This window comes from Rhinolophus ferrumequinum, chromosome 4, assembly GCF_004115265.2.
Source record: "Rhinolophus ferrumequinum isolate MPI-CBG mRhiFer1 chromosome 4, mRhiFer1_v1.p, whole genome shotgun sequence".
NCBI lineage: Eukaryota > Metazoa > Chordata > Mammalia > Chiroptera > Rhinolophidae > Rhinolophus > Rhinolophus ferrumequinum.
Window position 1 is genome coordinate 53,427,882 of NC_046287.1, and position 13,701 is coordinate 53,441,582.

A 13,701-nucleotide genomic window follows, 5' to 3' on the forward strand; every position below is an offset into this window, starting at 1 on the left:
GTGGTCATTACCCAGAGACTTTGATTTTAGACACAGGGGTGAAGAGAAAATCCTGCCCCACTCCCTTGTGACCTCCACACTTCCCCTGCACAGCCCAGTTGTTCTTACCTTGCTGTCCTTTGGGGCCTGGAGGTCCCGGAAGCCCTTTTAGTCCTGCAGGACCCTCAGGACCAGGGAGCCCTGGTTCCCCTTTGATGACATGGTAAGGACCTGGGGGACCAGGGGGCCCCGGAAGACCTGTGGGAATCAGGGATGTCACTGATCAATTTCACTGTCGACATACAGGGGCAGAAATAGCTTTAGGAGTAGAGTCCAAAATGAAACCCTCCCAAATGGAATGTTTCTCCGATGTAAAATCATTATTAAAAACACAAGTGATTAGATCCTCACAAGGCATACATGTATCTATTACTTCACCTAAAATCCTGAATCCTTGGGCCTGGAACAGGCATTGGTGTCATCAATGCAAACTATCTGCTCAGTCCCTGACAACCACCATGTGGCCCTCAGCAGAACACTACCAGCAGGTGAGGCTCATTCTCCCCCAGGCATCTCGCTTCTGACTTGGATAGCTCCCACATTGCAATTAGAAAGTTTATTTTCTCATACTGATCGGAAATCTGCCTCATGGTACAATAACCACCGGTCCTAACTTTTAATGATGAATAAACTTAATCCTTCTTCTGCACGACAGGTCTTGAAATACGTGCAGCAACAATATAGAGTTCACAGGGGATTCTGAGGTCTGCGTCAGCCTCCCTTTCTGCAGCCATACATCCCCAATTCTCTCACTCCTTCCACACACATTTCCCCGTTTCTTTTCTTTCCTAACACTCCACTTCTCAGTGTGTCCCAGTTGCTCATTCTGTCCCTTGAAACATCGTTTTAAAAATGAAACACAGGCCTAGAAATAAGGTCTGACCGGCACAGACTACAATGGGATGTACACTTAGACTATTTCCTTCCAAGATTATCCTGGGTTGTTCTGAGCCACTGCACACTGTTGGCGCCCACTGGTGAAGCCAAGCAATGCCCTTTCCTATGAAGAACTCTTTATTGTCCAACCAGAATTCATTCAGTCTGTCTGTGTAAGATTTATTTTATTCCTATTACAGCTTTAAGTAGTTGCTTTCAGTCTGCCTTCAGAGCCTGTGACATTTTGTGACTCTTGAGGATGTAATACCCTTTCCACTGGATTTACCTCAGTTGTAGTTTTAACAAACCTGACTTTCAAGATAAGTCTCTGGTAAAAATGTCTATTAGCTTAGCCAAATACAGCAATACTGACAAGCTACTTTGGTTAACTGTTTTCCAATGATCTTCAAGTCATTTCACATATATAAAACCAAACGCCCTAATTCTATAAGTTCAATGGCTTTCCTATTTCCCCAAATCATCCATAAAACACCTTCCAGTATAATAAATTCTCCCACCTTTTGTTCCAGGGAAACCTTGGTCTCCTTGGTCTCCTTTAATTCCCTGAAGGCCAGGGAGACCTTTCTGACCTAGAGGAAAGCAGAACAGTGTCTTTATACATCATTCCAAAAGATACACAAGTATGGGTGTGTGCACACATGTATACACATATATGCACGTGCATATACGTATGTACATGTATACACACATAAAACATGCATGCATATTACATACACATACACATTCACACAGTGAAAAGTTTTCAATTTATGCTTGTGGAAGAAAAAAGCATTACTTCTGGTAAGCTATGCAAAACTTTTGATGAAACTCTTTCTAGAACCCAGAAGTCACATTTTCCCAAACATGCAACAAACCATAAAATGGTCACAAGCAGTGGAAGGGCATGTGATATTCTTTTTGGTTTACACATGTCCCCAGATAGACCACAAGACACCTATAGGCTGAGCATTTCTTTTATTCACCTTTCACTCATATATATCTGATTCAGCAGTAAAAATCACAGTGCCTGGAAGCTGGTCGGCACCCCCTAAATGTTTGCTTAATACATGAATGAATTAAGAAATGGCCCAAATCCATGACTTCTTATTTTTATGCCGATAATAGAGATGCAAATGATCCACTAATTCTTAATAAGAAAATCAGAAGGTCCTTCTTTATACAGCCATTCACAGAATTATACAAATCGGGCTGCCACACAGAAATAGCATTTTTAATTCGAAGAGAACAATACTTTGTACTGTAATTATACCAATTCTACCAATATGACAGTGCCAATGGTTAGGAAGCTCTGGTAATAGGTAAATGCGTCTTTAAGCAGCATCTCCTTTATTGTCTTACCTTGAAATCCTGGAACTCCTGGAGGTCCCATATCACCCTTAGAGCCTGCAATTCCTGGAGAACCACCAATTCCCTAGGCACACAAGGAGAACATCAGCTGGGTGTCACTCAAGAGATGAATGGTAAGTCTCTCAAGTCTCTGGTCACTGGGAAGCTAGGCCAGCCCCTCAATGTTCTACAAAGTATCTTTATGGACAAATGGTGTCTTGTGGTTTCTTGAATGATGTAAAAAGAATGACAAAACCTCTGTGTGTGTCTAAATGAGGCACTGAATCAATTTGCTTCATTCAGTCCCCCTCTGCTTGTCCATCGACAGGGTAAGTTCCCAGAACAGATGCAAGCCTTACATCCTGCTGTCCCTACCCCAAAGCACAATGCTACAAACAGAGACGGAACTCCCTAAACATTTGTCATGGCAACATATCAGTGTATCAACACCAAACTATAATACCTTTCTGGAACACTTTCCTCCAAACACTTAAGTATAGTGATTTTTCTTTAGATTAGCTCCATATCTTATCTGAAAAGTGATTTTAAATATGAAAAGAAGATAAACAATACTGAAGGAGGATTATTTTTCTTTATAATATAGCCATATTTGTGTATTTTTAAAATATCTCATTTTCTAGCTATTTCAACATAGTTGTTCGTTTCTCGGTATATAAAAAAGTTGTATTGTTTCTTACATATGTTTATTTCTTTGCTTTACCTTACTTTAAAAGGTGCCATAACCAAAATAACATGCACAAATATATACAGCTGACCCTTGAACAATGCAGGAGGTAGGGGTGCTGACTCCCTGCACAGTCAAAAATCCACATACAACTTTTGAGTCCCCAAAACTCATCTACAGTCGTCCCTCACTATCCATGGGGGATTGGTTCCAGAACCCCTTGTAATACCAAAAGCTGAGGATACTCAAGTTCCTTATATAAAATGGCACAAAAAAATGCATACAGTCAGTCTTCCACATCTGCAAATTCCCAACTGCGGATCAAAAATACTGTTTTTGATCTGCAGATGGTTGAATCCATGGATGCAGAACCTGGGAATACAGAGGGCCGACTGTGTATTCACTGCAAAATATCCATGTATAAATGGACCTGCATAGTTCAAACCTATGTTGTTCAAGGGTCAACTGTGTGTGTGTGTCTGTGTGTGTGTGTGTGTATTTATAGAAAGAGTGACAGAGAGACAGCCACTGATTGGCACTGGGAATGGAGAACATATTTCTATGTTACTGAGGCTTGCTTTTTGCATCAAGTGTGTTAGCAGATTTTTAAATCCACAAACTGAACTGTAATTTCAAGTCATATAACATTTCCGTCAATGATTCTTATAAAACTAGATTGTAAAAAATGTCTAATATTTGCCTAATGTGATGCCAGTAAAGATGGCTGATCATTGGCAAGAGAGGAAGAACTGATTCAGAGAGAATTTGGGAGTGTAACACATATGTATACACACACACACACATATTATTTTTTGATCTTTTTCAAAAACAAGACCTACAAATGGACAACTTACAGGCATGCCTTGGTATCCTGGATCTCCCTTGGGCCCTGGAGCACCGGGAGTCCCCGGCCATCCTGGATTTCCTTTGTCACCTTTCAGTCCATCAAGCCCAGGGAGCCCTGGAGGCCCCATTGGTCCAGGAGGCCCTAACAAAGACACAGGAGTCACATATTGAGGTTAGAGGGTGACTATATATACAAGTGTCATTGGACTGTGGTTATCATCACCACCACTCACTGTCCCCAACTGTATACAACACCATATCTATTGCCACCTAACTGACCCCAACTGTATACAACAACACTGTATCAAGCTGAGAAATCAAGGCTGGTTCTAGAAGGAAGAATCCGATCTGCTCAACAGGCAGAAAATGTTGATATAAACACCACAATCCCAGTGTCCAAATGCCCTGTGCGACTGTGTTCAAGGGCAGCTGTGCTGCAGTGCCAACACCTGGTTAGGATGGAGAGGCATGTCAGAGTGTCGTCTGGTTTAAAACCACCACAGGTGGCATCTGTGCTCCAATCTTTTTCTATTAATATAATGTCCTCTCTCTCCTCTCCCTCATTACTCGTCATCTATTTTAAATTCTTTGACAGAAAGGACACAAGAAAAGCACTGACCCATTGAAGGCTAAAATACTAGGGGCCCAATGTCTTAAACCCAGTTTCAAGCCACAATAAATGCTGCACATTTCTAAATAAAAAAACTCCATTGAGAATTTGTGCATTTAAATTTCCTTTACACTTGTGTATGCTTGTGCCTTGTGTTTCGGTCCCAGCTCTGACCCTGGTTAGACACCCTCACCTGGCAGGCCAGGTTGTCCCTGCGGGCCTCGATCTCCTTTGGGTCCCTCCACGGGGCGGCCAGGAGCTCCCGGCATCCCTGGTTGTCCTTGTGGTCCCGGAGGACCCGTGAATCCTTGCTCTCCTTTGGATCCAGGAATTCCTGGGCTCCCAGCTAATCCTGGGAAACCCACATCACCTTTTGAACCTAGACAATAAAAAACAGTTTGAGATCATGAGAAAGGCAGGGAAGAAGAGAAACCGCAGTGCATTGAACAGGAAGGAGGAGCATCTGGAAGGCACCGGGAGGAGAACTGGAGCTGGGTGTCCTTTTCTTCTTTATTAAATAACATACAAGACTCCTACCAAGATTGACCTGAAGAAGAGTAAGCTTAGGATATGAGTCCAACTATCATTCTTTATACTTTTTAAAGGAAGTGTTTACGGCAAAGGCATTTGAATATATATTTAGATAAGTCTGCAAGCAATAGCATTGCTTTAAGATCTTATTCAACCAACAGGTGAATGAATAAACAAACTGCTATATCCACACCATGGAACACCACTCAAAAAGGAAATAAACTATTGACAAAAGAAACAACACAGATGAATCTCAAACTAATTATGTGTGAAAGAAGTTAGACTGAAAGAGTAAAATATGGTAGGATTCCATTTATGTAAAATTCTAGAAAATGCGAGTTAATCTGTAAAGCCAAAAAGCAGATCAGTGCTTGGTTGGGGATGAGACGGGAGGCAGGAGGAAGCAGGAGGGGGGATGACAAAGCAGCACAGGAAGCTTCCGGGGAGATCGCTATATTCACTATGTATTACAATGGTAACAAAATTATTCTAAAAGTTTTTTTAAAGTAAGAGCTCTTAGGAGGAAAAAACTGCATGTTTAGTTCTAAACATATTGCCCAGAACTTGCCAATAAAATGCAACAATTCTAGGATTATGTCATGATGCTTAAGAAGAAATAAGAAGGGAAAGAAATAGGGTCATCACCTAAAATGATCACAGGGCCCCTGGTGGAGAGGCTCCCCCTGCTGTGTCACTAGGCAATGGATCTAAAACACAGCTCACTGGATGGTGGCTTGTCACAGGCCAGTAGCGTATGTTAATTAGATTGTCTCAGACCAAGTATCTATCATCCATGTCCAGTTGCTTCCTTGCAACTGTTCGCCCTGTTCTGCTTCCACCATGTGCGTCAGTGGTTAGTCGAAAAGGAAGTACATGATTGGTAAATGTTACCTTTCTCTCCTTTGGACCCCGGAAACCCTGGGAATCCTCTTCCGGGTAGACCTACAAGATAAGGGTGAGAAGCAGTGTTTATCTTTCCTAAAACAGTTGATCTACAGGTACAAAGCAGTATCATCTCTTTGAATCAATACCTTATACTATTCGCAGAACACACAGAAATTAGTTAACTGCACCTTGGTAATGAAATTATATTCCTATAGTAGTCCTAAAATACCCTTGACTGGATATATATAATTTAGTACTTTTTCCTAAGTACCTTTCTGCTCAGAACCATTATGGCATTTCGCAGAAATAATCTGTACAAATGAGTAGGAAATAAGTACTCATTTCCTACTACTTACTGTCTGGAGATTCACAAATTGACTTTTCTCAGATGACGATCCAACTAACAGCTATTCTCAGGGAGGTTGGGAGACCCAGAGACATTTGGGGCAGCAGACACTGGGGAGCTCATAGATATGAGTAAAGGGCTTGAGGGAAGATTAAATGGAGGCAAGGAGGTGTGGGGACATTTTCTTATGAATTCTTTTTATAGAAAAATGAATGTATATAATATAAACATAAGGTGTACAGAATAAAAAAATGAACTTAAAAGAGGCCGACACTAAAAGCAATAAATCCCCCTGGATGCTCCTCCCCAGTGATATTTTTCTCCTTCCATCCCCCAACCCAGTGTAACCTCTTTCAAATTGTGTGTGTGTGTGTGTGTGTGTGTGTGTGTGTCACTGTCTTGCTACATGTAAGTATTACCACATATGTGACTGTCATCATCAAACTTGCAGCTGGAGCGTTTGCCCAAGTTGCATCCCCCATAAGTGACACAAGCAGATTCAGGAGACAGTAAATATTTCCAGCACCATTTCTCTAAAGAGGGAAGTGCCAGGCAAAGAAGGCAGTGGTCTGGGCTTTTTGTATGTGTCTCTTTCACTCAACACTGAGAGTTCAGGCCATTTCAAGGGCAGATACCCATAAATATTTGTGGAATAAATGAAGAGCCCCTTCCCCCTTTTCTCATCCAAGCCTGCTTTACTTGTTCACATTGGTATTTAAATAGCTGTAAGAATGTATGGCATAGGTGCCACCTTGTACCCAGCTCCAGTCACTTAGCCTGGTCTGTAAGTCTCTGGGAGATGCTTACTTCAAAGAGTCTCATTCTGAAAGGGAAAGGGAGCAGACATACCTGGTTCACCCTTCTCTCCTGCCGACCCTGGAATTCCATCATTGCCGGGCTCCCCTTTCTGGCCGGCTGGGCCTGTAGGGCCAGGCTTCCCAGGAAGACCTCAAAGAGAAAGGTCATGTCAGTCAGGCATTGAACCTCTTGCAACACCCTAGTCTGCATGAAAAATGCTCCATTCTCAACATTCTTCCAGGGAGCTGTTCCTTGCAAGCATGCCTGGCTTCCCCCAGGTTACTCCTGACATCCCTTCAAAAGCGACTATCCACACTGTTAGCAACGCCACTGCTCCCCAATCCCCAAAAGCTGGTGAGAGTGGAGAGAAAGTACATCAAATTATCATGAGAAATGTGTAACACTCTCTAGAACCATTTAGAACTAGCTATGAAACCAGTCTGGATATTTTGGTTCTAGTTCCTAACTGGTGGCCAAACTTTGGGAAGGCACTATAAGACCCCCGAGGCTAAGTGTGGTCATCTTAAAAGTGAAGGGGTGGGCCCAGCTGGCCTCTGGTCATCCACAGGTCACCCAGTGACATCCTGGGCCGACAACTTGCCATCTGTGAGGGAAAATCCCTAGAAGATTTGATGTCCCTTCTCCTTGGCCACCCACTTGGCTTCTTCTCTACAAGCCCCTGTCTGTGTTCTAAGAAGCGGTCTCTACCTGCTTCTCCTTTGGTGCCAGGAATGCCATCCAATCCCGGGAGGCCTTTGTCACCTTTTTCTCCAGGCAACCCAGGGCTTCCTAAAGAAAAAACAAAATACCAGAATGCCCATGACTTTGTTTTTCTCTGTCGTCTTTCAGCTTCAAATTCAGGGGGAGGCTCCAGCTCACCCACCTGGATAGCCAACACTTCCTGGTGATCCTTTGGGGCCTGGAGACCCGGGCATGCCTGGGAGTCCAGCGCTTCCTTTTTCTCCCTTCTCTCCAGGACTTCCTGGAAAGCCTGCTATTCCTTGATCTCCCTGTGAGAAAAACTCAGGTCCATTAATGTTATCTCTGTCCCTGGACATGTGTCTCTAGGCACTTTCTGGATAATTGTATACATTCTGGTGCAATGAATATTCAGTGCAGAGTTCATTTCCAGCTTTCTAACCAAAGAATCAAAGTCCACGTCTGAAAACAGGAAAAACTAGAAACCCAACGCAAAAAAAGCCAATTGTCTTTCTAATTCCCATGTTCGTCTTCACCCTCTCTTTCTCTCTTTTTTCTCCAGTGATAGCTTACTGCCCTAGCCTATCAACAAGTTTCCAGGTTCTTCCTTGGGAGGGGGTAAAGAGTAGAAGATGGGGAGGAGAGGCAACTTAAAATAAATTGAGGGAAATTGTTCTATGTTATGATTCATTTAATGTGCCGAGATACTTCTTAAAATTTTCTCACGAAGGATTTATGTTTAGATGGATGGGAAGGGAAGTTTCCATGCAGGATGCTGTTACCTTGTCCCCAGGCCGTCCGGGAATTCCAATGCCAGGTAGGCCTGCCTGTCCTTTATCCCCTTTTGCTCCTTTGTCTCCAGGTAAGCCAGGAACCCCCTGTGGGCCGGGGATTCCAGGCACACCCTTTTCTCCAGGTGTTCCTATAAACACAAATATTTGAAACTGAAATGTGTGATGAGCAGGGACTAACACTAATAATAAAAAAGCACCATGACAACCAGCTAAGAATGAGGTAAAAGGACAAGTAACCCGTCATTTATCATTCTGTAACTCATCCAGACAGATGCCAATCTCCCAGGTCACATTAGAGCCACACCAGAAAATGTTTCTCCTGTTTTTTAAAGACAGTCATTTCATAAAGAGAGAAGAAATACCTTCACGGCTTAGCATACTTACTTTTGCAACAGTGTAACAAATGACTTTTACGTTCTTTATTCTACAATCAACTCTCATTACCCCAATGTATCAGAGGGGTCGTGAGGCAGGCCATGGAGAGTAAATGTACACTTTGTTTCATAATGTATGTGTCTATTTATAAATAAGTGTGAAGGCAGCCGAGATGCTTCCTGTCTTGCCTTCCCTTCCCCAGGTGAGTTTTGAGAAGTGCTAACACCCAGGCCAATCCATAGGCCTGAGCTCTCTGCCTTCTCTCACATGCCACCTCCCCAAGTTGCTGTCACTGGAGTGAATGCTGATGACAAAGCATTAAGGCCAGTTCAGGACTGGGGCAGAGGAGCCCAGAGGATTCTTCTGGGCTAATATCAAAAGGCTTTAGAGGCAGGAGCTTCTTGTGCTGATAAAACAAAATGGAAACTAAACATCTCCTGGTGAGATAACAGCCAACTGGATAAACCCTCAGAGATAATAGCAAGTTGATGGTGTGCAGCCGATGTTTTATGTTATTAAATTGCGATTTTTCTTTTTAGCGATGGTCATCGTGTCAGCAAAATGCCATCCATTCCCAGGCAGAAGACCATACAGAATTGAAGATGTAAATTCATAGAAAAGACACATACGTCTGCCTGGATCACGTCCTCCATGCAGTGGATCTCATTCGGCAGACTTGTCCCACCAGTACCGCACGTGCATATGCTAGAAAGAAGATGCTTTTTTCTAAATCCAATGTACCTGGCAGGCCCATTCCACCAACTGATCCTTTAGGTCCGGGAAGTCCTGGAGCACCTGGGGTTCCGGTTATGCCTGGATCACCTTTAGGTCCTAAAATAATAAAGAGAAGAACCAAATAGGTTAATCATGCCTATGAAAAGAGTCAGGTAACATTTCCTCAGCATGAGCTCCTGCTGTGTTGGTGAACTTGAACTCCACTCCATACCTGGCTGCCCAGGATGCCCTGCTTGGCCGTCCTTTCCAGGTACTCCTGGGGTACCAGGGTCTCCTCGGGATCCTTTATCACCAGTTGGCCCAATTTGTCCTACATAACACAGAAAAAAAACAATAATGATGACCCTGTCTGCTTAAAATAAGGCAAACTGTTGCAGAAACACAAGTTGGTGTGATATTATGTGTGGAGAACTAAACACAACTGGTTAGGTACATCATTGTATCTCTATGTTAAGACCTTCCCCTGGGTTACCTTTCTCTCCTTGGTCTCCCTTCTGGCCCTTCATACTGCCCATGTCCACTTTATCCATGGACCCAGGCTGGCCAGGGAGACCGACATCTCCTTTATCACCCTTGAAACCAGGGTCTCCCCTGGGTCCCGAGGAGCCTGGAAAGCCGTGGTCCCCTGAAGAGGAAAGAGAAAGCACGCAGTGAGACGTGGCCAAGTGTCTCAGAGGCTGTGACAAAGTGTGGCCTTCTTTCTGGCTAGTAGAAACAAATGCTAAAGAAGGTATAAAGAACTAATAGCCTGTCCAAAAATGGCTTTAAATGGGGGAGCATCTTGTAAATGAAGAAGAAAGCCATTTTGTAGACTTCATTATTCTCTAACAATTCTAATATATGTGATTTCACTTATTAGTTTAAATAATTTACATTTTTCTCTCCTTCCGAAATACCTTTATCACTCCGGTTCATCGTGCCCCTCTATTCTATACAAAATAATAGAATGGGAATTTTCCAGTTCTACTAAACAAATGACCATTTTTATGTCTCGCATTCAAAGGTAATATCTTAAAAAAAAATTTATTTTGGACCATTTTCAAATGAAAAGATAAGACATAAAAATTAAGACTTATACATTTGCCCAGTTTGCTAACTCGATTCTAAGGACTCAGTTCCTATGGCCTGGGATAACTGAAGAGTCATCATTTCTCAAACAACAACAACAACAACAAAAAAAAAAAAAACAACCAAAAAACAGAATCTCTAGAACCTCAACTGTGCCAATAAGGAAAACCTGAAACCTGTCTTCTCTCTGATTTGTTGGCAGAGCACAGCCTTTAATTGCACACACACTGTGTATCAGGAACTCCTACTAGAAGAGGAGGTCTTCTAGATCCTTGCTTAATCTTCTTCTTTCCTCTTCCTCTTGAAATGAAATGTGACCTACAACCATTCGAGAATCTCCCAAGAAGCCTTAAGACATAGACATAAGACAGGCTTTTCTGGAGTTACCAGTTCCCTACCTTTTTCACCAGGCAATCCTGGCAAGCCCGCTGGTCCTGGGGAGCCAGGCTGCCCCGGGGTCCCCATGACGCCCATCTCTCCCTTGGGACCTGTGGCCAGATGGAAGGACTGTAAACACTGATGGCAGATGCTAAGGGTCATAAACAAGACAAGGTAAGATGTCTCCTCAGCACGGATTTGGGGCAGGAGTTCACAAATCATTTACCTGGAAACCCAGGAAGTCCAGGTGTCCCCTGCTGTCCAGGAAGACCAGGAAGCCCCGACTGCCCCGTGAGGCCAGGGAGCCCTTGAGTCCCTTTATCTCCTTTTGGGCCTGGCATGTCCAGGCCTGGGAATCCGGGAAAGCCTTTCTCTCCTTTCACTCCAGGAGGACCTGAAGGCAGGTAAAGAGCAAACAACCATTAGCAGGATTTGCAGAGAGCTCTGCAGCGCACTTGACTGGGGTTAATTGCTACTTTCTGCACAAAACATGTGAATGTGCCCACCTTGGGGGTTGGAATGGCTTCCACCTTCTCAGGTAGTGGTGTTTTGAGGCCATCCAGGAAGTTAATGGGTAAACAATGTCCCAAGACAAAAGCCCTCCTTTCTGCCATCAGAAGTCAGTAATTACCACTGGCAGCGCCACCGGCCTCTCTGCAGTATTTAGACATAAGACTAGCTTCCCTTCAACCAGTCTTCATTGATTGTATTGCCCTATTCCACCACCACTGTCGTAGTTCTAGAATTATTATTAAAGGCAAAGAAAGCTTCTAGACACGTACTCAGTTTAAGTTATTCACAACTTATTAACCCTCCCATGGGAAGATAAGATAGAGACACCAATCATTTTGAATTTGAAAAAAGTTCTTGACTGTACAACACAGGGGAGGTCTCTTCGGCATGTAAACCAAGCTCATCAGTGGGAGGAAAAAACACCCGACACTACATTTAAGCAAACAACCAAACTTATTTCCACAAAACAGAGAGCTAATCTCCCCTTCATGGAGACTCCAGCATCAGCTCCTATCCCATTATGAATGTCACGTCACCTGATGACCCCGGCGGCCCCGGTCTTCCAGGGGGGCCCATCACTCCAGGGGGCCCTATTCCAGGAACTCCCGGAGATCCTTTGGGACCTTGTAATCCAGGAGGTCCTGGGTCACCTGGATGGGAAAGAAATTGTGAATAAACTGCATGGGGACCACAGCATGTTTCACAGCATATCTGCTCGCTTACACAATAAACCACCACAACAGAAAAACATAAGCTCTAGTCTTCTAGGATTTTCATCATTCGTTCACCATATACTTACTGAAAACCTAAGAGATGTTCTGGGGACACAAAATAAACAGACCCAGTCTTTGTCAGTCTAGATTTATCTGTAAGAAGTTACCTCTGATTCCCTGAAGGCCGGGGGGCCCAACAGCTCCATGCTCTCCGGGAATGCCTGGTCCCCCGATGTTTCCCTTCTCCCCGGGTGTACCGGGAATGCCGGGAAGACCTGGTAATCCTTTGAGTCCTGGCAGACCAACTCCAGGCTCTCCCTGGAAATCCCCAAAGCACCAAGAAGCAAGTTAACCAGCAAAGCCCATGATTATATCAAGCCAAGAGCAAATGTGTAGACTGTTAACATTTCATAAGAATAACATCTGCCCAATCTTCTTCAGTTTGCAAAGCTTCCTCACACCTATTATTTCCTTTCAATCTCCCTACAAGCCAAAAAAATAGATAATTTTTTTATTATTTTCATTTTACAAAGGAGGAGAATCAAGGTTCCCCACAGTTGAATGACTTGTCCAATGTCACAGAGGCAGGCTTTCCACCCGGGTCTCCTGGCCCCTCACCTCTGCTGCCTTGTGTCTGTGAAGAGCTGACTGTAAATAATAGACAAAACACCAAATGTGATTTGTGACCAGGTAAATGATATCTTCTGAAGAGGTGGGAAAAACTCCAAAACTGGAACAGGACATCGGTTATGTATTTTTTCGTTTAAAGGAAGGCTTTAACATAAAATTGAACACTTCACACAGCTATTTCATGATTCAAAGGGCTTTGACAAATACAGATAATTAAAAACAAAGGGAGCATTTTGAGTGTCCAGGGGTGCTTTCAAAACAGCCCCAATTTAGGTGCTGATATAGGCCCTTTGAAGCAGGAGGCAGACATTATATCACAGTGACCCTCTGGAGTCCACTGCAGATGACAATGCCCAGATGAGGATTGTTTGGAAAGGAGCAGGCATTGGTGACTTCTCTATACATCCCAGCGGGAAATTTACAAAATAGAAAGAACTCAATCTAAGGGATTTTTGAAAAAGCACGAATTTTAAATCATAAACCAAATCCTTAATTTCAATTCCATTCAGGTTTACTACCTCACGAGCCTTGCGTGTTTAAGGTGATCCACATGTCACTACTGCTCATTGGTTTTTCAAATCAAGTGCAGGTTAGAAGGGGAAGCTAGTGGAATGTTATAGAAAGACAGTTTCCAGAGCATTCTCTTCCATCTCAGCCACACGGAGCAGGGACACCATGAGGTTAGGTGCTTCTCAGGAAGGAGCTTCCCCGGGCTCACTGAGGCACGGCTGCCTCCAGGCGCATTGCCCGATCCCCACAGCTTTACCTGCCCTCCCCAGTAGAAAGGGAACAGGCCAGAGTACTTCTGCGGTTGGCAAGGGATTGCCCTTGGG

The 13,701-nt window shown here is 43.6% G+C and overlaps 1 protein-coding gene across 1 annotated transcript in view; it reads right to left on the bottom strand.

Moving 5' to 3' along the window:
- Positions 1–13,701, bottom strand: part of COL4A1 (collagen type IV alpha 1 chain) — a 147,169-nt gene that overhangs the window by 12,368 nt on the left and 121,100 nt on the right. The window contains exons 30-46 of the mRNA XM_033105156.1: positions 12,406–12,556; positions 12,062–12,175; positions 11,239–11,406; positions 11,033–11,122; positions 10,039–10,191; positions 9,778–9,876; positions 9,573–9,662; positions 8,445–8,584; positions 7,847–7,973; positions 7,672–7,752; positions 7,015–7,113; positions 5,826–5,876; positions 4,597–4,782; positions 3,802–3,935; positions 2,275–2,347; positions 1,434–1,505; positions 109–237 (exon numbers count right to left, since the gene is read on the bottom strand). Coding sequence (XP_032961047.1) covers positions 109–237; positions 1,434–1,505; positions 2,275–2,347; positions 3,802–3,935; positions 4,597–4,782; positions 5,826–5,876; positions 7,015–7,113; positions 7,672–7,752; positions 7,847–7,973; positions 8,445–8,584; positions 9,573–9,662; positions 9,778–9,876; positions 10,039–10,191; positions 11,033–11,122; positions 11,239–11,406; positions 12,062–12,175; positions 12,406–12,556 — 1,957 coding nt within the window. The remainder of the gene's footprint in view (positions 1–108; positions 238–1,433; positions 1,506–2,274; positions 2,348–3,801; positions 3,936–4,596; positions 4,783–5,825; positions 5,877–7,014; positions 7,114–7,671; positions 7,753–7,846; positions 7,974–8,444; positions 8,585–9,572; positions 9,663–9,777; positions 9,877–10,038; positions 10,192–11,032; positions 11,123–11,238; positions 11,407–12,061; positions 12,176–12,405; positions 12,557–13,701) is intronic.